The sequence below is a fragment of the Aptenodytes patagonicus genome, chromosome 5, assembly GCF_965638725.1.
Source record: "Aptenodytes patagonicus chromosome 5, bAptPat1.pri.cur, whole genome shotgun sequence".
In the NCBI taxonomy this organism is placed as follows: domain Eukaryota; kingdom Metazoa; phylum Chordata; class Aves; order Sphenisciformes; family Spheniscidae; genus Aptenodytes; species Aptenodytes patagonicus.
In genome coordinates, this window is record NC_134953.1 from 16709736 (window position 1) to 16736688 (window position 26953).

The 26953-nt window shown below is 56.3% G+C and overlaps 2 protein-coding genes and 1 long non-coding RNA gene across 3 annotated transcripts; 1 reads left to right on the forward strand and 2 right to left on the reverse strand.

Annotated features, from left to right (window-relative positions):
• The first annotated feature begins 325 nt into the window (after positions 1-325).
• On the forward strand, positions 326-4628 carry GOT1 (glutamic-oxaloacetic transaminase 1). Its single transcript, XM_076338846.1, has 9 exons — positions 326-484; positions 823-1004; positions 1589-1712; positions 1965-2077; positions 2268-2372; positions 2934-3084; positions 3220-3385; positions 3514-3656; positions 3942-4628. The coding sequence occupies exons 1-9, from the start codon at positions 370-372 to the stop codon at positions 4079-4081; spliced, it is 1239 nt and encodes a 412-aa protein (XP_076194961.1). The 5' UTR covers positions 326-369; the 3' UTR covers positions 4082-4628.
• Positions 4629-6338: 1710 nt separating this feature from the next.
• CNNM1 (cyclin and CBS domain divalent metal cation transport mediator 1) lies at positions 6339-26649 on the reverse strand. The gene is made up of 13 exons (XM_076338847.1): positions 25143-26649; positions 14960-15103; positions 14241-14381; positions 13790-13959; positions 13497-13596; positions 13290-13337; positions 10132-10194; positions 8945-9108; positions 8555-8730; positions 8099-8208; positions 7894-8010; positions 7482-7609; positions 6339-7115 (listed from the first exon to the last, which is right to left on the reverse strand). Exons 1-12 carry the CDS (start codon positions 26647-26649, stop codon positions 7530-7532), a joined length of 2820 nt encoding a protein of 939 aa, XP_076194962.1. The 3' UTR covers positions 6339-7115; positions 7482-7529.
• On the reverse strand, positions 22937-25069 carry LOC143160739 (uncharacterized). The gene is made up of 2 exons (XR_012995431.1): positions 25024-25069; positions 22937-23087 (listed from the first exon to the last, which is right to left on the reverse strand). It is a non-coding gene; the product is annotated as an uncharacterized LOC143160739 (long non-coding RNA).
• Positions 26650-26953: the final 304 nt, after the last annotated feature.

Below are 26953 nucleotides of genomic sequence, written 5' to 3' on the forward strand. Positions count from 1 at the left end.
CCGAGCGCTGCACCCCGGGGCGGCCCCGCCGCGCGCCGCCCGTCACACCCACGCGCGCAGAGGAGGGGCTGTGGCCGGGGCGGGGGGGGAGGGGGGCGCCGGCCGCCAATGGGCAGCGCCTGCGTGCCCGCGCCGCTCGCGTCACCGGGCGCGGCGACCGCAGCCGGCCGGCGTCCCCGCCGCGATTGGCTGCCCGCGCTCCGCCCGAGGGGCTGCAGGGCCGCTGGCGGCGGGGGCGGGGCCGCCGGCGGCCCGCTGATTGGCGGCGGCGTGCGGCGGCCCCGCCCCGCCGGTGAAGGTGAGCCTCTCCTCCAGGCGCCGCGCGCTGCCCGTAACGGAGCGGAGCGGAGGGGGTCGCGCCGCGCCGCCATGGCCACCTCCATCTTCGCCGCCGTCCCCCGCGCCCCGCCTGTCGCCGTCTTCAAGCTCACGGCAGACTTCCGGGAGGACGGGGACGCGCGGAAAGTCAACCTGGGCGTGGGCGGTGAGTCCGCGGCCTCCCTCGGCCCGGCGGGGCCCCTGCCCGCGAGGTAGGCCGGCCGGCGCCCTTGCGGCGGCGCCGGCACCGGCACCTGCCGGAGCGGCTGGGCGGCAGCAGCGGGACCCGGGCTCGAAAGGTCACCGGGCCGCGGAGAGGCTGGGCGCAGGGTGGGGGGATTGTGCAGGCAGCGGGTCACCGGCGAGCATCAAGGTCGTGGGGGCGGCCCCGTGCTGGCCTGCCCGTCGTCCTCGGGTGTCGGCGCCCCGGGCAGGCCCCTCCGGGGCCCGGGAGGCCCAGCGTCCCCCCGGGTGTAGAACGGACGGTTCTCCCTCTCCTCGCAGCCTACCGGACAGACGAGGGGCAGCCATGGGTCCTGCCGGTAGTGAAGAAGGTGGAGCAGATGATCGCCAACGACAACAGCCTGAACCACGAGTACCTGCCCATCCTGGGCCTGCCCGAGTTCCGGGCCAATGCCTCCCGGATCGCCCTGGGTGACAACAGCCCCGCCATCAAGGAGAACCGGGTAGGTGGTGGACAGGGAGTGAGACCGCTCCTCGCTGGGGGAGCCGCTGGGATCCCCGGGGTGTCTCTCTAGCAGACCAAGCAGAGGAGTGCGAATGTGTGGAGTAATGGCATTTTGGCAGGATTTGGGGATGTTTTCTGACATGGCCTTTACTGGCTGTAGGTTACGTGATGAACCCATGTGCGCAAAGCCGTTTGTGCAAGTAGTCGTAGTTTTTGGGAAAGACCGAACATGGGCTGTGATTGGAATTTGATTTTTCCTTCATCTTTTAACGGTTGCCCCACGGGAAACTGAAGTCAGATAATAGACCACCTTTCCTGAAATAAGCTACTAGCTGAGAATCTGCTCTGTGCCAAAAAAGTAAGAGGAATAACTGGGGTCTGTTTATGACTGTAGAAGGTGTCAGGATGGGCCTGAGTGCTGAAGGAGGTTGAAAACCACTGGAAGGGGATGGTGCCCTGGCTGGGGTGACCCCAGGGAGCATGTCTGTGATCCTGTCTCGCTCTCGCAAGCACCTCAGTTCTCTGTGCACCGATAGCGAGGTTCACCTGGGTGGACCCTGCTGGCAACTCTCTCTGTTGCAGATTGGAAGCGTTCAGTCCTTGGGCGGGACAGGCGCTCTGCGTATCGGCGCAGAGTTTCTGAGGCGGTGGTACAATGGAAACAACAACACGGCGACCCCTGTCTACATCTCCGCTCCGTCCTGGGGTGAGTGCTGTCGTGTCAGTGCTGCTGCCTCCTTGCAGGGAGCCCTGTGGGTCAGCGGGTGAGGGAGGCACAGCTGAGCTCCTTGCAGTGCAGGGGCCTGGGTAGCGAGAGAGGGACCTTCCTTTTGTGGGTTAAGGGAGTGTAAGTGTCTCCATCATGTATTTTGGTGACATTTAGGGAGATACTGGGACTGGAGAAGGTGGCTTGCTGGAGGTGGGGCCTGCTTTTCTGAAAAGTGATTTCTTTCCTCAGAGAACCACAACTCTGTGTTTGTGGATGCTGGCTTTAAAGATATTAGAACCTACCACTACTGGGATGCTGCCAAGAGGGGTCTGGATCTCCAGGGGCTGCTGGATGACATGGAGGTGAGTAAAACTGGCATGGGACGGACTGAGCTTGGTGCTGTCAGCAGCTGGCTGGGCTCTTGTGTGCTGTGCCTGGAAGTGGATCTCTGCGAAAGAGACTGACGGTGCCCAGAGCAGCTCGGGGCCTCTCCCTCTGCTGTGGGTGCCCAGTCTTGTCCGTGTGTGTGACCAAGACCTGCTTTCTCCTCAGAAAGCCCCAGAGTTCTCCATTTTCATCCTCCATGCCTGTGCACACAACCCAACGGGCACAGACCCTACTCCCGACCAGTGGAAGCAGATTGCTGCTGTTATGAAGGTATGGGCTGCTGCTGGGGCTAAAGCAGCGCTGAGGGGACAGATAGCTCTTGAGCCAGCTGGAGATGGGCTGTAGGGAATGGCATGAGATGTGGCAGGAGCTGGAAGAGTCCCGCAGAGCAGTTGTTGAAGGGAGAGGCTGACAGGATGCTGGTTGTCTGTGCTCGGAGGATAGAAGCGTCACAGTTCTGCTTGTGCCTCCAAGTTCTTGTTTTCAAACTCTGTGGCATGGGCTGCAGTGAGGTTTTTCATGCTGGAAAGATTCTCCATGGGTACCTGCTTTTCACAGGTGCTGGATAGTAGGATATAAGGTGGTGCATCTCTTGTGCCTGTGTCCTCAAATGCAGTTTTCTCCCGCATCTGATCTTTTCTTGACCACTTTAGTCTTCCTATTCCTTTACCCCAGTAGAAAGAAAATATCCCGGTCTGGTGTTGTCAGACCATGTTTCCTTTGTATTCACCCGGAATCTCAGTGGTCATTTTTCCCTCCTGCGGGGACAGCGGGGGGTAAAGTGAAGGTTGTGGGGGAGGGGTTTCCCTCTAACACTGTTCCTCCTTGCAGCGCCGGTTCCTGTTTCCGTTCTTCGACTCGGCGTACCAAGGTTTTGCCTCTGGCAGCCTGGACAAGGATGCCTGGGCTGTGCGATACTTTGTCTCCGAGGGCTTTGAGCTCTTCTGTGCACAGTCATTTTCCAAGAACTTTGGGCTCTACAGTGAGTGTCTGGCAGTAAGCTGGCCCAGTAGCATCATACCCAGACAGATGGGGCTGGCATGCTGGGGGGTGGGGAGAGCTCTGCTTTGCCGTGATGTGTGGGACCAATGGCTCATGTCTCTTGGCTTGTCCACAGATGAACGTGTGGGGAACCTGACTGTGGTGGGGAAGGATGCCGACAATGTGCAGCGTGTGCTTTCCCAGATGGAGAAGATTGTGCGCACCACTTGGTCCAACCCTCCCTCCCAGGGAGCGCGCATTGTGGCAACTACGCTTTCTTCCCCACAGCTCTTTGCCGAGTGGTACGTGTTGCCAGGGCCGGCGGGAGAGGGAAAGGGGGAGAAGCTGTCTCCCTGAGTGCCAGGCTTGGCCAGATGGCTCCAAACCAGACAGGTACCTGTCCTCACGCTCTGCTTCCTGCCTGCTGCAGGAAGGACAATGTGAAGACGATGGCAGATCGGGTCTTGCTCATGCGGTCAGAGCTCCGGTCTCGCCTGGAGTCCCTTGGGACCCCGGGCACCTGGAACCACATCACAGAGCAGATCGGCATGTTTAGCTTCACAGGGTTGAACCGTAAGTACCAAGTGGCCTGGTGAAGGGAGGATTGGGTGAGGGCGGTTTCGGTGGGGGTGAACTGGGCTGAAGCAGTCCAGGCAGGAATCTCTCGGGGATCTCACTGGAGTCCTGGTACCACTGCCTCTGTGGCTAGGCAGGGATGAAGCATCAGGCAGCATTTTAGTAGCCAGTGCTGGAAGTTTTCTGCTTGTTGTGAAAGATTCAAGCAGCCCTGACTCGTTCTTTGGGCTTTTCTGAGCTGTGGGGTCACTGCTCTGACCTGATGTCCAATTGTTTCCCCAGCTAAGCAAGTGGAGTACATGATCAAGGAAAAACACATCTACCTGATGGCTAGTGGGCGCATCAACATGTGTGGCCTGACTACCAAGAACCTGGACTATGTGGCCAAGTCCATCCATGAAGCCGTCACAAAAATCCAGTGAAGCACATGAACAACCAAACTTAAATGAAGTCACCAAAGCTGTAGTGTGTAGTCTGTCTTTCCCTGCTCATGGCTTGCCTTGTCCCACACCTCCTGGGGTTTAATAAAGATGGGAGCAGTAGCTCAATCAGGGATAATCATCTTTTGACCTTTTTGAAATACCCCTTGCAATAAGGTAAGCCAGTGCCCCCAGGAGGGTGGGGGCAGCATGAGCCGCCTTGGCTCTTGTTTGACTGACAGCAGCCTGGTCTTCAGGCAATTAGAGCTGCATCTTTAGCACATCCAAATCAACTCCATGTAACTGATCAGTTTCATTTAGGTGAAGTCCGGTACCAGTGCAATGCGCTGTGGGATAACAGACCAATCGGTTGGGATCTCGTATGTCTTGTGAACTAATGTCACTCCGTAGTATTTTGGGGAGGGGTGAAGAAGCTGTTGCTGGCTTTCCCCCACCCGGTTCTGAGCCTTATGCGAGCAAACATTCGTAATTGTGATAATTGCTTCTTTGTGTTGCTGACAGAAAATTAAACCTCCGTCTCTGAACACTACCCCTGCCTGTGTGATGTCATGCCTTCAGGCTGTGCTAGCCTCTTCCCAGGCTGAGGTTAAAGCCTCAGCGTCATGGTTTGTCCTTAGTTTGTTTCAAGGCTTTCCCTTTCTCCCTCGTGGTGTGTTGCATCTTTGACGATCACGGTTGTTACTAACGGGGCACAGTCCTATTGGGAGAGTGTAGTTGAGAGCTCCCTGTGACTCTGCATGAAGCTGACCAGTTCCTCCCATGTCCATCTTGTGTTCCTCTTTCTGCGCCCCTGCCCTGTGCTGTCTAGTCTGTCCTGTCTGTATGTGCTTGCTTTCTGGATGGTTGTGTTTTGCCCATCCATTTGGCCATCCTGCCCCGGCCCAGAGCTCCTGGCCTGCCGCTAATGTGTCAAAAAGCAGATCTTTCCTGTTCCTTCTCCTCAGCAGGCCCCTGGTGAACCACCACCTACTCCCCCTGGCTTCAGCAGGGCCTGCCAGCAACAGCCTGTGATTCTGGCACTGGAAAAGAGCTGAGACCGTCTGCTTCCGCTCCCTGCAGTCACTGCAGATCTATTTGTGAGCTGATATTACTACCCTGATAGAGCCGCCTCCTGCCAAGATCTTGGTGAAGAAAGGGGAACAGCCCCTTTCCTTGGGTCAGTGATAGTCACTGCTGCCCTGATGGATTTTGCTTGTGCTGCAGTTCAGTGAAGGCGAAAACGGTGCCTTGTTCCCGTGCTGTGTTTGCAGAGAGACAGTGCATGGGGTCTCTTGCTCTTTTCAGATTAGTGTTCGTGTCACATAAGAGAGTGAGCCAGAGGCAGCCTTTCCTCTGTGCAGGTGGGGAGCTTTTTCTCCTCTTGGTGTCCATCCACAGCTGGGATGATGGGGTAGTGGCTAAAGGATGACTTCTAGGGGTGATCTCAGGAGAAGGAGTTAAAGGAACCAACTCTCGTTATTTCTGACATCTGCCTACACTTCTGTCCTTACACACCTCTAGGTATGGAGCCTTGCCCACCCCACACGTGATCTGTACCAGTGCTTTGCTAGCCTTACCAGCCTTGTTTTTCCTAATGAGTGACCTAAATGTCTCCCTTTCTGTAGTGTAAGCTCATTACCCGTTATCCCATTTACCATGGTAACAGAGAACAGATTATTCCCTTCCTCTTTGCAAAGCTTTTTATGTATTTGAAAACTTCCTCTCTCCCCTTCACATCCTTCAGCAGTTAAGATTAAGTGACCCTGTTTCCTTCAGCCTTTGGGGTAGGTTGTTTTCCAGCCCTTGCTTTCCTCTGGCCTCCTTTCAGTTGCTGTGTGTTTCCTTAGAAGGGCAGTGCCCAGACAGGGATGCAGTTATTCCAGCTGAAGTTCTATCAGCGTTGGTGGACTATGAGGTTTCTGTTGTTATCTGTCAGGCTGTACTCTGGCAAGTGTATCCCGCTATTGTGTTTGCAACAGCATGGTATTGACTCCTGTTCTTCTCCAGTCCTTGTCTGCACTGCTATGGTGTAACCCTCTGCACTGCTGAGTGCTTTCCTGGCAGCAGGAGTGACAGAGAGCCCAGGTTCACAGGGAGAAATTGGGAAGCACTTGCTGACATGGTCCTCTACCTGCTCCCTTCAGTGATACGGAGTCCTGTTACTCCAGCCACCTCTGGCTGCGGGTATGAGGGCAGCCTAGCGTGGTGGGAGAGGTTAGCACATCTTTCCCTACACCCATTGACACAGACAGGGCATTGCTCAGGGAGAAATCACTTTTAATGTTAATATCCCCGTTGCGTTCAGCCTCTACAAAAACTACTGACTGGTCTGTACCAACCCAAAGGCTCGGTGCGAGCCTCCCTCGCACAGGCAGCCGTGTATGGAGAGGAGGATGGTTCAATGCAGCGTGGAGCGGCCCTCCCCAGGGAGGGGGGGGGGCTGTGCTCAGCAGTGAGCTGGGCTCCCTGCCCTGTGCCTAGCAGGGGTTTGGGAGTGCTGGGCTGTGTCGATGGTCAGCGTGCGCAAGGCACTGTGAGTGTGCATGTCACTAGGCACGGCACAAACGTGTGCTGGGGCCCTGAGCTGCGTGTGGCACCCCCCCAAATAGCATGTTCTCCTTCTGGCGGAGACCACGTCTGTGCAGCACCCAGCACTGAGGGGGCTCCAGGCCTCGCTGGGGTGGGGATGGTAAATGATGCTAAGGGCAGTTCTGGGTTGGGCCGCCCCTCCCTGCTCTGCCTGCAGGGATGTTGTGCCAGACACTTCACCTTTCCTTTCTCCACCTCTTCCTTGGGACCAGATGCTACCAGGGAGCAGCTGGGCAAGGGCCCTCGGACTCCAGCTAGCAGGTCCAGGCTGCCTGGGTGGTTCAGCCCCGCCATGGGGCCATCCTTTCTTGCCTGGGGATGGGGCTCTGCACAAGTCCTGCAGGGAGGGGCGGCACGAGCGGGCAGGCAGGCGGGCAGGCAGCGAGTGAGTGCAGACCTGCTGCTGTTGAACATGAGCCTCGTGGCAGGAGACCCCCATGCTGCAGACCTGGAAGACACAAGCGCAGCCTGGTGCAGGTGGCCAGAGCTTGCCCTCCCTGACCTGCTGCTGCTCAAACCTGCAGCACCTTTCCTAGCCAGGCTTGAGGATATTGGTGCAGACATACATTTCTAGCTGTGAAAACACAAGTCAGGGTCTCACTCTGTCTCCGACATCCATTCCTGCCCCAAGGATGGTTGGAGTCTGCTGCTGCATCCCTTGACCCTGCTCCAGCCCCCAGCGACATGTGTGCCTGCATGGGCTCCAAACCACGTCGGTTGGCTTTGCTGCTTGAAACTTGATTTTACGCTATTAAAATTGAGCAACCTCCCATTTGCTGGGGAAGGAGCATTGCACCGAGAGGCAGCTTCCTACCTCCAGTCTGCGTGGGCCTCCAGCACTGTGCTCTGGCCACGCTGCTGCTCAGGTGATTAATGGGGCGAGATTGGAGCTCTCCTCTGGCGTCTTCTCACCCTCCGGCGACGGCCGCTGCTTGCGCCCACCTGCAGCAGCAAGAGTGCCTAGGGCTGGCTGCTGGGGGCCAAGGGTGCTCAGGGCAGGGGGTGCATGGGGTCGGGCCAGGACCAGGCAGCTGGCTCTGCCTCAGCTAGCCCTAGGTGCAGTTTTACCTGCTGCTAGGATACTGTCAGGGAACTGCCCCCCCTGCTCCATGCCAGCCCCATGCAGGGTGTCCCAGGACAGGGCTGGGGAGCAGCTGACCTGGGCAGTGGGGTGCCAGGACAGAGCTCTCCCCTGGGTGCTCCCTCCCCCCCAGTCAGTCACTCACTGAGGGATCTCAGCAGCCTCCTGCCCAGTGTCTCCTCGGAGCTGCTTGGCGATGAGCTGGCCCTGGCCTCTCTGCCCGGGGACTCTGCCTCCAGGACGGTGCCGCAGCACTCACTGTCTGCAAAAGCCCAGCCTGGCTGCAGTGCCCCGGGGCACTGCAGCTCTTGCTGCCCCTAGGGTCGTGTGTCCCCCCCAGCCAGACTCACTTTGCCGCTTGCTGTTCTCCTCATTGTCAGCCAGCTCCTCCTGGATGAAGGGGATGCCCTCCATGCGCAGGAACACCGACTCGCTGGGACTGCGCAGCCCCTCGGAGCGGCTGCCTGCGGGGACACAGGGCAGGCATGGCAGCAGGGCAGTCAGGTGCCGTGCCCTGGGGCAGGACACAGGGGGATGCCTGCCGTAGCAGCAGGTCCCAGCGCCAGGGACACCCAGGGAGCACGAGCTTGTGGGGAATGGGGATTTACGTGCCTGCACACTTGCACCTGTGTGCATGTGCAGGTGCAGAACAGCATCCATGGGTGGGTGTGTGCAAATGCCCACATGCCCCGGGCCCTGTGCAACTGCGTCTCAGCAGTGGCATGCCCATCATGCCAGCGGGTCCCCCTAGGGGACACGCAGCGTTGGCCCGTGGCAGGGAAGGGATGCTGCTGGGTGACTCACACATGACGCTGTTCCTCTCATTCAGGAGGGTGGTGGCATCTTCCTTGGGTGTCTGTGGGGTTTCCCGTGCGGTCGAGGCCTTGGTTGAATCCCTGTCAAAGGCCTCCACATCGGGAGACTGGGGTGAGCTGTCCATGCGGCTGGCCACCAGCGCGTTGTGGTACTGCTGCCGGGTGACCTGAGCACACAGACACACACGCCCAGCTCAGTGGGCACCGAGCCCCACCGGGACCTCCTGGGGACTTGGTGGCACCAAACCCCTGGGCAGCAGGAATGCAAGACCTCCCCAGTGCCCGCTGGGCACCTACCAGGCTCCTGGGGCACAGCAGGGCAAGAGGGTGCCTGGGCAGGGGTGGCCAGGGTGGGACAGTCCCTACCAGCCCAGCCAGTACCTTGACAAACTGCACGTCGCAGAGGATGTGCACGGAGTAGTCGGGTGTGTAGATGTTGTTGCTGCTGCTGTGGAGCTGTGTGGTGCTGCCCCCATAGTCATTGTGCTCCCGGTTGGGGGACTCGGAGCGGTTGAGCCCGCTGCACCGCGACGGTGACCTGTTCACTGCAGGAGGGGATGGCAGAGAGGCAAACACTCACTCTCACTTGTGGTGCCACTTGCGTCCCCAGTGCCGGCGCAGGGACAGGGTGGACCGGTCACCTCCAGCGGCTGTGCCCCACGCACACCGGGCCTGGCAGGGGCCCTGCGGGGACCTGTGGTGGGGTCCTCCTTGATGCATGCTGGCGGTGGAGGCTCTGCGCCATGCCAGCCCTGCGCAAACCAAAGGGAGGGCAGGCAGGCATCCAATCTGGCACCGGCAGCAGAGATTAGGGCTGCTGCCTGCCGCCTGCCTGTCACACTGACTGACTGACAGCTCTCCTGCTAACGCAGGCCTTCTGCACGGCATTTGGCACAAATTCTCCTGGTTGCAGCTGGCAGCCCACGGGGGTTTACTTAACCTGCCTCAAGGGCATGCTCCTGTGCACCCCAACTCTGATAGAACAGGAGCAGAGGCTGCCACGGCAAGCTGGCCCGTCACTCACTTTGACTGATGGCCTCTGACATGCGGCATGATGGATTTTGGTCAGTGATTTATTAGGGAACAAATGCAGTTTGTTCCTTGCCCAGGTGACGTCAACATCTTGCTGACTTTGCTCTGCTGCTAAAATGCCCTTCTATTACCCGGATTGCCAGAAAGCAAGGGAAGCAGGGCAGCATGCGTGCAGGGCTGTGGGTAACCGTCATCAGAAGCAGCACATAGCAAGAAAACCCAAGCACTAAGTGCAGGAAATTACAGAAACTGCACACCAAAGAGCCCAAGCCGTCCATGGCTCCCCCTTGCCCCCATCCCATTCTTCCTGGGCTTTGCCTCTTACTGGGGAGGCTGTGGCAGGGACAGGGCTGCTGTCCCCCATCTGCCACCCATGCTCCAACCAGTGAGGGGCTGCCCGGCGCAGGGTGCTGTAGGTGCTTCTCTCCTGGCACTGCTCGGCATGCAGGGTGGAGGGGGCTTGGTGCACCATGCACAGGGAGCTGGAAAGAGCCTGGCACATGTGGAGGTCCCTGCCCAAAGCCATGCCCCATTACCTGGAGAGCCAGCCAGGGAGTCCCCTCTGCTGAAGGCGAAGGTACGGGACACTGAGACAGGCACTGCAGAGAGAGGGAGGGGGAAGGAAGGAGGGGACAGGGGAAGGCGAGGGACAGAGGTGAGGATGGGGGACAGACCAAGAGGAAGAATGAGAAAAAGAATCATGTACCAGCAGCCCCGGGCTGGGCTCCCACCACTGCCTCCAGCATCCCTTCCCACCCCTCTTACACCCTCCTGTTTCTGCTCCGGGGAGGCACTCGCCAGCCCCAGGGACAGGGACACCGGCAGTGACACAGACTTGATGCTGTAAATCAACAGGCTTCTCTGTGACGACGTAAGAAGAGGTGAGGCTGGGGGAGACCAGCTCCTGCCAGGCCTGTCTGCACAGCCACACATCTCACTAGAGCCACTCCCTAGAGTGTAGGCAGACAGCATCTTCCTCCCGCCAGCTGAATGCTGGCACCCTGCTCCAGCCCTTCACCAGCCGCTACCAGGAGAGGGGACTTTGTGGTCAGCTTGTGCCAGCTGGGAGATGGGCTGAAGCTAAACTAAGTCACTGTGCTTGGCATCTGGGATGCTTCTGTGTGTGCAGGCGGGTAGCAGAAGGAATGTGCTGTGCAACAGCCCTGCCTCCACACAGCCCCACAGCTGCAGGCAGGGGCTGGCAGGAGCCCCTCAGCATGATGCAAAGCAAAGCATTCGTGCTGGGCTGCCGGCAGCTCCCCGGAAGGCCCTGGGTCTCAACAGACTTGGGGCAACGCCGAGAAGAGCCACCCACCAGGAGCTGCTTTGTGTGGGAACCACAAGAAGCCAGGACCCCACGTCTGGGGCTGCCTGACCCATTGCCACAGACAGGGCAAATCACAGGCCATTCACTTTCTATGTTTTATTGCCATGGGTTACAGCAGCAGCGGCAATTTCAAGGGCAGGTGTTTCCCCTCCCTATGACTCGCTGCCTGTGGGGAGTTGCCCTGCTGCCCACCACGGCATCATCTCTGGGCCATGCCACAGGGGTGTAGGGCTCCATGAGGGAGCATGGAGAGACCAACACACAGCGTGAGCGATGCACTCATTAACACCTCCCAATGCCTCATCTTTGCTCTCACTGCTGGCAGCGCCCACCTCGAAAGCAGCAAGAGACGCGAGCCTGCTGGCTGCCAGCCCTCTCCTCCAGCCACAGCCACGCTTCCCCAGCTGCCGGCCCTCCTGCCCAGGGCGCGCTGCCCTCCCTCCAGCCACTGTGCCTGCAGCGTGGCTGCAACGCTTTAGCAACCGTCCGCTGCCTATGTGATTAAAGTTTTAAAATTGCTTCAAAGGTAAAACGCCCAGGAAATTTGCCCTGCAGCCCCCTCCTTCTGATGTCCCTGCTCCTCCCCCAGTAACTCCTGTTCCTTGTCCTGCCCTGGATCGAAACCTGCAAACAAAAGTCCAAGCAAAGGCACCAGCACGAAGTGTTGGCGAGAACAACCTTGTCCAGCCAGGAGCAAAGGACGGGTTGATAACCACTAGCACTCGCTCCTTGCTCTCACTGCCTGACCCTCCCACAGCAGGGCTAGCCATGCCAGGTCTCTGTCACTGCACCCCTGCCCCGGCCGCCAATGCCAAAGATTGCCTGGCGATAAAGAAGTTGCATAACAATGGTTAATTAATAACAAATTGTTAAATGCTCAAGGGTTAACGTCTGAATTCTCCACTGTGACACACTACTCACACTCATTTCTGCTGGGCTTTGCTTCAAGGAGGAAGGAGGACGCCAGCCTGACAAGGGGAATACCCTGCGACCTCTGCCTCCCACCCTGCCTCCTTGCTGGCCAGGGGTGTGACACCGCACACGTCCCGCAGCAGGCAGGGGTGGCTGGATGGAAGAAAACATCTCGTGACGCAGCATCACACGCGAGCACGGGGAGAAAAGGACCCCTGAGCGGGCTCCTGCCGTGTCCCGTGCCCTGCCTGCCCCATTGCCCGTGGGCAGCACTCACTGCCTGAGCCCTGGTGGGGCCCTGGGGACGGTCACCAAGGGCACAGAGGCATCAGGCCATGCAGCAACTTCCTGGGGGAAATCGCCCGCTTCATTGATTTCCTCTGTCCAAACCAAGCGTGTTGCGGATGCACAGGGGAGGCGGACACACAGGGGAGGAGGAATGCGCACTGAGGGGTTAATCCAGCAGTCCATGAGCCAGCCTTTCGAATAGAAGCAAAGCAAGCAGCAAGAAATAGGTGAACCCTAGAGCTGCACGCAGACTGGGACCCACGGGAGTGACAGTCACGTGCCCCAAGGGACTCCCCCTGTTCTATCAACAACATCCCTCCCTACACCTCCCTAAAGGTTGAACTCAGCAAGTTCTTATTTTGATTAGGCACCCAGAGCATTCTCGGCTTACCATCAGCACTGCAGATCCGACTGCAACGTCTGGGGTTTGGGATGAGGGATGTGCCGGACTGGGGGTGGGCAGCACCTCCATCTGCTCCCAAGCCACCAGGGACTAAACATTTGCAGGGGTGATCAGCAAAGAAGGGGGGGGCTCACAGTCTCCCCTAATCAGAGCTTCCTCTTAACTCCTGCAAGCAGGGGATCTGCTCATTAACCCATCAGCTCTGCAGGCAGGGAATTTACCGGGGCTGGGGCATCTACTTTTAACTCGGCTGATTTCCCCACCACCACGTGCGAACAGCTCACAGGTAAATTGACCCATCCCTGCAATTCCCGAGCAGCCCCCATTCCCCCGGCGTGGGACCCACGTTCAGCTCGTGCTCCAAGCCTTGGGAACACAAACAGGTCCAGACATGTTACGCTGAGACCTAGATGCACTGTGCTAGAAGTCACAGGGTTTACTGCTCCCATCCACGTGGGCACGCTGCCACCCGTGGGCAGTGCCCCTTGCAGTGCCAGCCGTGCTGGCATCCACCTGCAGAAATCCAGCACATGGCTGAAACCTCAAAGGGACCCCAAAGGGACCTCAAAGGGACCTCAGAGTCCCTCTGCGGGGACTTTGCTGCATGAGCCCCTCAGCATGTTGTTCCTCCACCTTTTTAAAAGGGGGTGACCTTGGCGCAGAGCCCAAGCTGCTCTTTGTGGGGTGCAAACCCCCTCCTCCTCCAGCCGGCTGGTGCCACGGAGGAGAGGTTTTAGAGCCCCAGCCTATCCCAAAATACTCACATAGGAAGGAGGATCCAGCCAGGCTGCCCACTTTCCGCATGTCATTATCTGAAATGACAGTTGGAGGTGTATGAATTGCAGAGGAAGGGCTCCCACCTGCCCCATGCCCTGCCGTGGGGCCACCCCACCTCACGGCCAGCCCATTCTCCTGGCCACCAGCCGGCTTAGCCCCCATGGAGGCTGCCGAAGCGAAGGCAGGGCCCTTACCTGAGGAGACGACAGCCATGATGGCAGGGACGCCGTAGTAGGTGAATGCCCCGTTCTCAAACCGCAGTCCTTCCTTGCCAACCTCCACCTCCACTTTCCCCTGGAAGGAGAAGGAAAACCTGCTCAGACAGGCACCCCACGCTCCTGGCCACCAACCCACCCAGGGCTGCAGGAACCCCCACCGCCCTGTATGAGAAGATGGGCATCTCCACTGGCAGAAGCAGCCCAGCGCAAGGCGGTGAGGAGAGATGGGCCACACCCTGCCACCCTCCGCTCGCCTCTGCCCCTGGCACCTGCAGGATGAGGACGAAGTAGTCGACAGGGCGGTTGCGCTGGTAGAGGTAATGCTCCGCTGCCTTCTTGTTCTTTCGGTCGTACTTGAGCTCCTGGATGACGTTGGGGTGTTTCAGGAGCCGCAGCAGGATCTTCTCAGAGAAGTAGGGGGACTTGAAAGGCTCCACTTCTAGAGATGAGGCAACACACGCTCACTCAGTGGGGCCGGGGCTGCCGGGAACCCCTTGTCCTCTGAGCTACACGGCCTCAGCCTCAGCACCCTGCTGCACAGAGGGGAGTCAAACACAGACCCATGATGGTGGAGCAGCAGGATGCCCCGGGGTGGGGGTCCAGGCAGGTGGAAACTGCTCGCTGCGGGGGGAGCCCGACCCAGGAAGAGCTCAGGGATGCCCTGCAGGGCTGGCGCTGCTGTTGCAGGGAGATGCAGGGCTTGCACAAGGGCAAGGGTACCTGTTGCCATGAACCGATGCGTAGCCAGGAGGAGCTGCGGGGAGATCTTCACCTTCATCTCGCTGTCCGAGAGCCTGAAGATGGAGAAGTCCTGGGGCTTGCGTCCCCGGTGGGGCACCCGTTCCTTCTTCCGATTGTCCGCTGCGGGGCAGAAAGCAGAGTGGTCGCCCGCCTGCAGCAGCCACAAAGCCACTGCAGCTGCAGGGCCCCATACCACACACACACGTATGGAGAGAGGCACGTCTTGCTGCACGCTATGGCAGGGCTGCTGTGGAGCAGCAGCTGGAGCAGTGGGGTGCACAAAAGGTGCCATGCATCACAGCCTTGGGAGCAGCTCCCCGAGGAGGGAGCAGGGTGGTGAAACACGCTTCTTTCTCAGGAACAAGTCCTGGGATGCCCCGGCTGGATGCATCACCCAGAGTTACAAAGGAGCTTGGGAACCACCCATGGGCACTTCACGCCCAACACACGTGTCCCTGGGTCAGGCCCTGCCCAGCCACTGGCTGCTGATGCTGGTGCTTCTCTATCTTGAGCATTAAAGGCTCCCTGACATCTGACCAGCATCTCTCCATCATTCTTGTCTTTCCCACCACGACTGTAAATTGCTCTGGGGAAGGACCATGATTTGCTCTGGCCTGTTTCCTACCCACATGTATGTCTGTCTGTGCGGGCTCCCACCCTGGGTCCTGCAACCGCAGTAGCTGCTCTGGGACACTAACTGTACAGATCCGTCTCATCCAGGATCTCAGACTTGATGATCTCCTCAATGACATCCTCCAGGGTGACAATGCCCATCACCTCGTAGAACGGGTCTCCTTCCCCTTCATTGTTCACCCGCTGCACGATGGCCAGGTGGGACTTTCCTGCAGGGGGAGAGCAGAGTGGCAGTGAGACCCCCCACCCCTGGCGAGAGGGGTCCCCAGCACGGTGGGCTGGCAGGCGGATGGAGCTTGGTGGGAGGCACAGATCACAGCCAAACCTCAGAAGCAGCCGCTATTGCCCAAACCCATCCCAACCGCACTAACCCAAGGAGAAGGGCTGGACACACAGCCCAGCCTAACAGGCCTGCTACTCTCCAGGCGGATTTCTAGGTGTCACAGGACTCTGCCTGGCTCTTCTTTGGGGCCGCTTGCTTTCTTTACCCAGGCAATCTGCTGCGAGTCACTCCGTTTAGCTCTTTGACAGCCTCCTGTGCAGGACTGAAGTGTACATTATACCAGCTGCTCCTTGTTTACCCTTGGCTTCATTGGCACAAGACAACTCTAACAGAGCGATGAGACAGCGTCCTCCAGCACAGAAACGTTTGTCCTTGGGCTCTACTGGTTTCCCTCATCCTCCTGGTGTTTTCTCATTCTGTTGTTAATTATCTTTCCTATCAAATTGCCAGGAACAGCTCCCCCACATCTTTCTATCCATCACTGTCTGGACCGATCCTAAAGCTTTTCTGAAAATACAGGCAAAGCCTCCAGCTCCTTGGAACAGCAGCTGGTTTTAATGCAGAAGCGCGTATGTTTGTTTGCAGCTTTCCACCCAGCTCCTGCAGAACTCTTGGGTGAACCATCTGGACACAGAGGCTAAACACTTTTCAAGCCATCAGCTTGCACCTGAACGTCTTCTCCAAACCCTGCCCCTGACAGCGCCTCCTCTCTGTTACCTTAAACAAGCAGACTGGGACCAGGACCTTCTTTCAGCTGCAATGATGGTGACTCCTGCTCAGAAGTCGCAGTGTTTCTCAATCACAATCTCAGCTTCCTCACTTGCCCCAGTAAGCTGGCAGCTCTGCTGACACATTCTCAGGCTTCTTGCTTTTGGCATACTTGAAACATCGCTATTTGCTTTTGCATGTCCAGCTCTCTGTAAGCTGTTCTGACTTGTTCAACTTCTCCCTTCCATTATTGTCTGCTCTGATTTATGCTCCTGCTCAGCAGCTTGACCAGAACCCAACTTCCAAGCCACAACTTCTGTGTTTCTGGCTCAGATGTATTCTTGGACCCGCCAACGAACAGCACTGGTTTTCTTACTGGCCCTGTGGCTCCTATGCTGCTCAGCAGCGCACACAGGTTCTGAACCTCTAGTTTTGCTTAAAACATTAAAAATGTCCTTCATCAGCACCACAGCAAACACCTTTCCCTCCCACTGTTTGCTCTGTTCCCCTGGTCTCCCTTTGCAACGCCTGTATAAACCCAACATGTACCATGGGCACTGCAGGGACCTCCGGAAAGCTGCAAACACCTTATTTTCCCCATGGGCTCGGAGCTGAGGTCCTTGAACAGCAATGGTCACCCAAAAGGGGGGCAGGTCCCTTCTGCTATGCAGCTGCCTCTGCATCTGCTTCTCCCATAAAGCCTCCCCAACAAACTTGCCTGCTGCTCTGGGCGAGGGGATGTGAACAGTATTTATGCATAAAGATGCAATACGGGTGGGCTCCTGCCTGCTGCACAGCTCCCTCCTCGCCCGCTGGTGCCTTCTGGCTCATCCCCGCAGAGGGACAGGGACAAGCGCATCCAGGGCAGCCCGGCAGTCCCACCAAACACGTCTTGCTGGGGACCATGCGACCTTCAAATAACCCTGGCCTGGATCTGAGGCTAGCAAATGACATTTCTCAGCTGAAGATCAGCACTATACATTTCTCACAGCAAACTTCGGGCATTTTCCACAGTATAAATTCCCTCCTCCTCATACCAAGCTTTTTTTGCAAGATTTCAGAGAGCAGCTCGCTGCCTCCCACGCCTACAGAATTAGAAACAAGAACACACCGAGCATGCACTTTAAAAAAAACAAATCAATATGCCTCAGGGCATTGAAAATTCAGCATGTTCTTTGGACCAGGCTGTTTCACTCCTTTGATACACAGGTTTGTGCATCTTGTCTGTTGAGTGGGTAATAAAGCAACACGACTTGAGACTTAAAAAGAAAAAAGCAGCGGAGTTGGCCGCAAGACAGCAGCAACAGCTATGTTTCATCTTAGCAAAGTCCAACTTTCAAAAATGTCTCCTTTGCCAAACCTCGCTCCCAAACACTGGGGCCATCTGGTCTCCTACAAGTCCTCGGGTGAGTGAGGAGAGGGGAGAAGTTATTTCTTTTGGCCAAAAGCTTGTTGTTAATGACATTTACATGCAACCCAAAACCACCGAGTCCTTACAAAAAGCTTAGGTGCTACTTAAAGGCAGTCAGAGAGTAATGAAGGCAATTCTTTTTTTGGCCAAACACCTACATTGACACTGTAATTTACTCTAGAGCAGCCTCAGAGAATGCGATTCCAGCTCCATTTTCACGTAGCGGCAAATGAGATTATTTAGAAATAACCCAGCACCGTTAGCCTGGGAGGAGACCCACAGTTTCACTGCGCTGGGGGCAGAGCCAGGAGGGCTGTTAGCGTGCTCAAGAGTTCTTTATCTTCACAGAAAATAAACACTTGTAGCCACACTATAACCCCCCAGGTTTAGGCTCCCAAGCTAACACCCACATTAGAGACGGAGCAGGTACCCAGCGATGGAAAATTTTTGCAGTTCATGTGGTTGCTCCTGGCCCACATTGAGTGAGCTGATCCTAGCCCCTGCCCGGCAAGCCGATAACAAAAACACCCTAAAACTCGCTCCCACCCCTTGCAGAGCTCGTGCAAATGACTGCTGCTCCCAGCTGGCCCCCACTGGGAAAGGGCTGACTTGCCCTGATCTCCCACCGGAGGGACATGAGATCGTTTACAAAGTCCTGCCCCCCAACCCGGCTGGATCCTGCGTCTCCTCCCATCACTTTTTTAACAGACCATATAAATTTGGCAGCAGGGGTGGCGGGGGTCTGCAGGTGCCCTGGCTGTATGGCTGTGGCTTGCTCCCTTGTGGGCTGGGGATGCTGCCAAGCTCAGCCTAGCCCTGGGAGCTGCACAGAGAAAAAGCAGTGGCTTTTGGAGCAGGTATGAGGGCAGAAGTTGGGCAATTTTATGAGGTGGAAACAATGTCCAAGGGAGGGTGGCACAGGGACAGACCTGGGGATGTCAGAGGGGTTGCATTCTCTTCTGCAGCCGTTACCCTGCAGGTCTGCCTCAGTGGGAGTACAATAGAGGGAGATAAATCATTTAAACAAAACCCCAAACTTGATCTAAACCAGCTTTAAGATCTGTAAAACTGGTTCCAAAAACCATGCTATTGTAACTGTTGCTTGATAGCTCAAATGAAATGAATTATAAGGGTGAGCTGCTTCCCCACCAGCAAGCTGTCACATGTGAATTTTACAGGGCTATCACTGATGCAGGAAAGCACAGTGCAACACTTGAGAATCAAAGCCTTGGTTTGGCAAATGCTAGAACAAATGGGCAATTAACTTTACTTGTGCGAATAGCTTCACCGGCCTCCGCAGGACTGCTCTCGCACAGGAAGTCTATGGGTGATTAAGTGTCTGCTCAGCATGGGATACAACTGTACTAAATTCTTTGAGCTACATAAAATCTGTTCTTTTCAAACAACAGCTTCAGTGGAAAGTCAGTGCCTCAAAATGCTAAATTACAGAGCTAATATAAACAGCTGAAAGCTTCCGGATGGAGCAAGCATCTGAACAGGTATCTAAATCTTTTATGTCCACTTTTAGGAGCCTTGTTTTTCATAGGTACCTAAATGACCTTGGGCTCATAGATCCACCTCAGAGCGTCCTCCCCGATGGGAGAGCAGGGACTGAACACATGGAAATGCCTTTACTTGTGGGAAAGAAAGTGCTGTTGGCTGCAAATATAGCCCAGACTACCTCCTTATCATTTTCTTATGTAGGTGCTCTGCCAGAAGAATGTGAAAGATGCTTTAGCCTTGTCTCTTGTTCCACGGGATGAGCGTTCTGAGCATGAAATTTATTTTCATGAATTTTATGGTAAGATCTAAAGCTGTTACTAGGAGACCAAAGGTACAGGCACAAAGCCATGAACCATTTACAGCTACAAAATGGAAGGAAAAAAAAGAGTAATTGGTAAATAAGGTTGATTTGTGAAACAACCGTGACGTAACTGAAATGTATTTTCTGTGTGCTTTTAATCAGATCTCTTCTCTGGGCCAGGGGCTGCCAACATCTCCGTGCCCCCTTGCAGACCTGCATCTAAAGTAAGTGGGGACCCCGATTTGAACTTCTTGAACTGGAAATGTGTGTGTGTGTGTGTGTGTGCTCTTGTGTTACCACGACTCTGCACCAAGGGTGAAACCACACGCCTGAGGAGTTGCACCTAGAGACAATGCACATCTACACCTAAACAAGGGGGAAATAACCAGGAGGGCTGTGAGGGTACCCAGCTCTATGGGGAATCAGAGCTATGTGAAGGGAAAACTGTAAATCCTAATCTAATCCAGACCCTCCTCAGAGATGAGAACTTCATCTGCTTACATCTGTCTCTAGCAGAATACAAAAGCCTTTCTCATACTCTGCTTTGGTGCTTTTCCTAATCCTAAGAAAAACTGGAGAAAAGGTGGAATATTTGGAATAGCTGATGTATTACCATTGACAAAACAGATCAGGAGGGTAAGGGGGAGATTAGAGGGGACACGGAGTCTCATCTTCCATCTGCTGTACAACAGGATTCTGACCTCCTGGGTGTGACCCTGCCTGCCCACAAATGGTGGGTCCCCTTGCATGTTACTTCGAGCCTAAGGAAGCCTACAAGGATGCTGAGGCTTTCTGAAGCTAAAAAACTTCTAAAGAGCCGATGCAGAACTGTTTCCATTGGTGTCTGTAGCGTAGGCCACTTTATTCTTTCCCACAGCTCAGTCTGAAGGTGCCTTTGACAGCTCCCAAGAGGGAGGTGGCCAGCTGGGTGCCCTCTCCCCCAAGGGCACGGCTCCCCTCTTGCTTTGCTGAACACCTCCCTGGAGCAGGCCTGCTCCTGGGCTTGCTGGGGCGGAGTAAAGCAGCCCAGGGTTCACACAGTAAGATTTAGCATAATTTTGGGGGGAAAGCAAAGTAATGTTTCCGACAGAGTTGCAGCATGAGTCACTGAAACCATCTTTTGTGTATCAGCACCTCACCCACTCTCAGCCTGGAAATCGCCCTTCAGGGCACATGTACGGGAGAGTTCCTGGGTAACAACCGGCTCCTTAACCCATACAACTGGCTAGGGAGGTCATTGCTTCAGCCCATCAAGGTGTCCAAGATAGTGGCTATCACACTTGCAGAAATCTCTTGAAGGCTGACTTAAATTTCAAGCCATGCTTTGTGCTTGCAATGACTGCAGGCTCAGGAGAAGGTCAGTAAGAAAAGCAGCTGAAATGGTACTGACCTCAGTTCCTGGCAAGTGTAAGCACCTTCTCCAGCTACATTCAATTTGTAGAAGTCTAGTAGAGGCTGTGGAGTATTTTGAAAAGCAAAGACAGATCCCAGGGCAGAACTGTCCTCCGCAGGACAGGCTGTTTTCCCTGCTAAGCCAGGAAGTTTGTTTCTGGAGAATTTACTTTTAGTAACTTTCAAAAGACGCCAAACCACAGAAGGCTAATTTGAGTTGCACCTCAGCCTCTGCCCTGCTGAAATGAACGTAAGAGCAAATTTCCACTGTTTCTCTGACAGAGAAAGGTTATTTGCTGAAAGGTGTCATTGCTATATATGGACCTGCCAAAAAATTAGTCAACAAAATCCATAAATTACTTGAGCAATGGGATAAGACTATGACTTCCCAAAGGCACCCACAGAATAAGGTGGTGGACCTCATGGAAGAGCCCCCGTGAGGAGTTATATCACAGGACTGAAGCTGCAACATGCATTGCTTCAGTTATCTTCTAGGGATGGAGGAGAAACAGACTGCATCACCCACAGCATTTCACACTGAATGAATGCATAAACCTTTCCTCCTAGCTCCATATTCCCAAGGTGAAATTTATCCTACTGGGACCTCATCTGCCCCTCTACATTGCTTTAGCTTGCTAAATATGGTGCAGTTATTTCTCTGCTGTATTAGATAATTCCTCCTGGGAGCCTAGAATAAAACCAGGTATTCTGAGATGCACCAATACAAATTGCCAAGAAATTGTTTCCGATTTTTTTCACTCCTTCAGTACTTTCAGCTTCTTTCAGGCTGCAGGTGACAAAGTTACTGTACTGGTGTGCACTTTCTTGTCTCTAGAGAAGAAAGGAGACAGATTTTGTGTAGTGTCCTCCACTTAGTACTTCTGTGTACATGCTGCACAACTACGAATGCCTTCTATAATGACCTTGTCTAGCTTACCTGAAAAGATGGCAAACTGGGTGCCCACTCTTTATTTGAGTTCATTTCACTGAGTTTTGATGAGGAAATCAAGTCAAAAACCATCTTCTAGCATAAGCAATTCCCACCTTCAGCTGGACCTGCCTCAAGCTGCTGTAATGCTGTTTTTCAATACAGTTTTAGCAGCTGCCCTCCTCTTTCAGGCTGTGGGTTGAAGTCCAAGCTATCCGCTTGCAGGCCAGCCCCCTCTCTCTGCTGCTGTTTGCAGCCTTCTCTGGGTTTTTCCCAGTTCCCATTAGCGCCCCCAATTTAACCACCTTTCTCCAGGAATTAGTGCCAAAAGAGACATCGAATGATGCCAGCAGCAGCAGGCTTGTGAAGAGCAGATGTGAAGAGTTTGACCAGTTCTGCTGTGATGGGGCAGGGGCCAGGTTTTGTCAGCCAGGAGCTCACAGCTGCTTTTGGGTGCTGTAACCACACCGGGCCATTAGCTCCCTAGGTGCTACTGAAGTGTACACTACTATTTTCATACAATTTAAATGTTTTGACAAGCTGATGCTACAGAAGTGCCCTTCCCCAGGTCCATGGAGGGTAATCCCATCTATACAGGGTCCTGCTGAGGGAGAGGGGATTTGCAACTCATCTCTGGATTAAACTCAAGGCAAACATCAATGCATTAATGGAACTGAGCTCAAACGAGGTTAGGTGTGACCATACCTAGAAACCAATGAAGGAAAACTTCCCTTCAAACCCTGCTATAAAAGACCGGAGAGGAAAAAAAGCTGATCATCTTCATCGCTAGGATAGTGCAATGAGAGAAAAGAAATGCGTCAGGTAAACAAGGTTAATACAGTATGATACCAGTGAGTAGGAGGAGAGGCAGAAAAGGGAAAGTGCTGCCAGAGGTGTGAGCAAGAGTCCCAGAGTGCTGTATTTAATCATCCCCTTACATTTTCAGTAAGAAAGAACAAATGTTTGTGTACTATGGCAATGAAATTGTGTTACTTATACATTATGCAGAAAAATGACATTATGGGTATGGTGAATGTGGCAGAACATTAATCATTAGTGAAACAGATCAGAAGTATATGTTGCTATCCAGGAAAGAAAGATATAAAATGTGATGGGTATTTTGTAGAAACACTGTAATAACAAAAAGAAATAAAGGATACAAAAGCTGTTTGTGTTAATCATAGGAGAAGAAGAAGAAAGCTGGCGAGATTTCTCTGGACGTTAGTCAGGGACCTAAGGACATGAAGGTGGTTATCAATGCCCATCCTTACTGGAGACTTTAATTTCCTAGAAAGAGCCTGGGCCTTATCAGTGGGAACATTTGCTGCCCTGCAGGCACCTTGGATGTGCGAAGTGATGAATGCCTTCATTAAGCACTTGCTGAACCAACAAGCAATCAGCCTACTCTCTAATTAGTGGAGGTGTCACGGAAGACCCAGCCATGGAAAGCAACCTTGATTGGATCAAACAAGATACTTCACCGTAATTCAAACGGACACAGAAAAGGAGACAGTGATGAAGATTCTTAATTACAAATGGGAAATCTTTATTTTAGGAATTAAATAGTCAAGTGAACGGGGCTGAAATGGCAGTGGGTGGGACTGAAGGCAGCTGGGAGCAAACGTCTGTCGCAGTGCGGGAGCCGGCACAGGAACCTGTATCTGGAACTGAGAAAAGAGAGTTTAGGAGGGGTTCAGAGCTGGGCTGGGGGGGTGGATATCTACAAACACAGGGTGCTGGGGGTGACCAAATGCCTACAAATAGGGGAAAGATGAATCAGAAGAGAACAGCAACACCTGGGGAGAAGAACATTTGGGGGAAGAGCTGGAATTGCTGAACACCACGCTGAGTTAGATACTAAGACCAAAAGCAAGGCATTTACAGCCATGTAATTTAGAAAACACAAGGAGAAATGAGGCAGGAACAGAAGTAAGTTTTAGGGAGAGCTCTACACAGGGGCTGTAGCAAAACGCCCCAGAAGGCCATGATGGCAAACAGATGTAAGGGAGGAAGAGCCTGAAGCGAAATGCCAAGAGTTTAATGGAGCAAAGCTGAAGAAGGATGGATAATCTTCATCTGAGATGAGGACTAGCATGTGAAAGTGCAGGGCAGGTAGCAAGGCTTGTTAACCTGTCAGCTCAGGGAGCAACACACACAAAACATCTCTGTTTAAGCAGGGCAGAGAGGACGGCAAGCAAAGGGCAGTGAGCTAAGCAACCACAAGTCTGTTTCTATAGGTCTATCGATCCACAGGGTACCAGGCTGTGGAACCAATTTGGAGGGGGGAGTAGTTGAATACATCAAAGTAAATCAGATAAAGTGCAGGGGAGGCTGACCAAGGGGGACTGTGCCAAAGTCATCTGACATCTTTGGTAGCACCAAACTCTCTAGACAAGGGAGAGGTAGCAGAGACCTCAGGTGAACTTCAGTATTGTTGTAGTATCATGCGGGAAGCCACAGTTAAGAAGGAACTGCGAAGCACATAAGGAATTAGGAAGAGGAGAGACAACTGGTTATGTTATAAGAGGCATGGGGGGGAACTACTGCAGCTCATCAAGGCTGAACCTAGAGAGTAATCTTAATGCTTTTGCTAACAGTCTCAGTATAAAACAGGAATTTGCTGATTTGCACCGTTTGGAGTCTCCAGTCGTGCTGAGGGGCAGAGAGGGAGTGTCACACAGAACTCCTCTCCCTGTGATCCCGGGAAGCGGTGGGGACACAGTTGTGCATCTCCGGAGAGGATGCTGACCTGCATGTATCTGATGATCACTTTCCCGGCCCACAAGAAACGTCCTATCCTCCCCTCCTCCCAGCTCTAAAAACGAGCATGGAGATGACTCACAGAGAGGCTTTCTCTGTATCTGGGATGGACCAGACTGGCCTTTCTCACATGATCAGCTCTGCTTGCGGCAGAGCGGCCCCAGGCAGCCCAGGAGCCGAGTGCTGTCCTCCCGCATTGCATAATGCAGGATGTCACTGCTGCAGCCATTTCTTAAAGACTCACTCACCACGGTATGACGTACCAAGTAACACGCAGCAAAACACAATTCCCAGTGGGGGGAAAAAAACCACATGCTGTGTGTATTCTCAAAGTATGGTTAATGAAATACAGCTCTCAGCATCTCAGGGGCTGCTGGCAGCTGCTGCATTATGAATACTGTCACAGCTGCAAAAAAAGTACAGCTCTTTCTAAGGGTTCAGGCTTTTCTTCTTCCTTTAAACCACTTGCACAGAAACACTTTCTAGACCTGCTTCCCACTGCTAAGCTGAAAACGCGAGAGCTAGGTAACAAGATGTGATCTCCTGCCATAAACTCCTCCGCACAGAACAGAGCAGTGAACGCTGCCTTGCCTGGGCAGCGGTGTGAGGCAGGCACCATGCCCATGCTGCCAGGCCCCCCCAGAGGCATCAGCCCTGCGGGACAGGCTCACCCGCTGAGCCAGCAACCTCTGAGGCCGAAGGCTCTTACAGTCTCCGTAACATCACAGGCACGACCAGCATTGCGGGCCCTCAATCCACCCGGGGGCTGTTCCACCAGGTGACAGCAGGGTCACCGCCACACCAGCGCATGCAGGGCCCAACTCCCCCCAGCATCCCTGGTACCTGCCGGGTCCTGCCAGAAGGCTGTGTGGGGTGGGCTGTGGGGGCTGCTGACCTGGGAATCATTGGGGGTGCAGAGGGTTGCAAGGGGAGCCCGGGGGGTGGCGGCCCAGCGGCCTCACCCTTCTTGAACTCCTCAAGCAGCGTGTCGAGCCGCGTGTCGTTGAAGACGCAGTGGAGCGGGCGGCGGTAGAAGCGGGTGACAGTCTGCAGGGGGGTGCAGTCGTCGGGGTCGACGAAGGCCAGGTCCTTGACGAAGAGCAGGTCGACAATGTTGTCGCGCCGGTCGCCCTCGTAGATGGGGATGCGGGTGTAGCCGGAGCGGAGGATCTCGGAGACGGTGGCGAAGTCCAGCACGGCATCGGCACGGAGCATGAAGCAGTCGGCCAGCGGCGTCAGCACGTCCTCCACCACCTTGGTGCGCAGCTCCAGCGCGCCCTGCACCATGGCCAACTCCTCCCGCACCAGGTCGCCGTGGGGGCCGGCGGCGCGCAGCGTCTCCAGCAGCCGCTCCCTCGTGGAGAAGACGCTGAGCTCCTGCCGCAGCGCCCAGTCCAGCAGCCGGCTGAGCGGGTAGCAGAGGGGGAAGGCGGCCAGCATCAGCAGCCGGGTGAGGCACAGGGTGTGGGAGGCGATGGCCAGCCCGTGCCGCGAGCAGACGGAGTAGGGCAGCACCTCGCCGCCCAGGAAGACGGCGGCGGCGCACAGCACCACCGGCAGCCAGGGCGCTCCCCGCGGCCCGCCGGCCGCCGCCCCGCCGCCGGGCAGCGAGGCGCAGAGCCAGCCGGCCAGCGCCGCGTTGGCCCCCGCCTGCCCCAGCAGCAGCGTGCACAGCAGGTAGGTGCCGCCGCCGCCGCGCACCGCCTGCACCCGCCGCGCCTGCTCCCGCTCGGCGGCCGAGCCGCTGTTGCGCAGGACGCGGAGCTCCAGCGGGTCCAGCGAGAGCAGCGAGAGGCGCAGCCCGCTGAACAGCGCCGACAGCGCCAGCAGCAGCAGGGCGCCCAGCGCCCGCAGCCAGCCCGCCTCGGGCAGCGGCAGCAGCCAGGCGCCCAGCGCCGGGGCGGCCGGCCGGACCCGCAGCAGGAAGCCGCCCGCCGCCCCGTGGTGCGCCCAGGCCCGTCCGTCCCAGGCGCACAGCGAGAAGAGCCGCCCGCCCGGCGCCGCCGCCGCCTCGCCCTTGCGCGGCTCCCGCACCCGCACCTCGGCCAGCGCCGAGCCCGCCGCGCCGCCCGAGCGCAGCGGCCCCACCACCTCCACGTCCGAGGCCCAGGCGCTGCGCTCCCGGCACCGCTCCGCCGGGCCCCGCGCCGCCTTTCCCCCCGTCGCCGCAGCCGCCTCCTCGATGAAGACCAGCCGCGGCTCCGGCTCCCCCGCCGGCCCGCGGCTCCCGTTGCCCTCGGGCGGCGGCTGGAAGTAGAGGCGCAGGAGGAAGCGGCTCCCCTCCGCCGCCTGCACCGCGCCGCCCTCCAGGGACACCCGGCCCGGCGCCGTGTCCTCGGGCCGCAGCCCCAGCAGCCAGGCGGCCCCGGCCGGCGGCCGCGGCGACAGCGAGAAGAAGAGCAGCAGCACGGCGCCCCGGCTCCGGCCCCAGCCGCGGCTGCCGCCGCGCCCCGGGCCCGCCGCCGCCATGCCGCTGCGCCGGCACCGCAGCGCCCGCCCGCCGCACCGGGACTGCGGCGGGGAGCCGGCGCGGCGCGGCGGCGCACGTGGGCCGGGGGGCGGGCCAGCCGCCGCGCCACGTGCGACCGGGAGCCGTCCCGCGGCGCCCCGGCGGGAGGGGCCGGCGGAGCCGGGCTGCCGGGGCGCCCACGCGTGGGACGGAGGGGGTTCGCCCTCCACCGCCGCACGGCCCACGCGGGAGCATCCCCACGGCAGGCGGCACTGCACGCTCTGCCCACATCTGGTGCGACGCCGGGGGGGGAGGGGGGGCTGC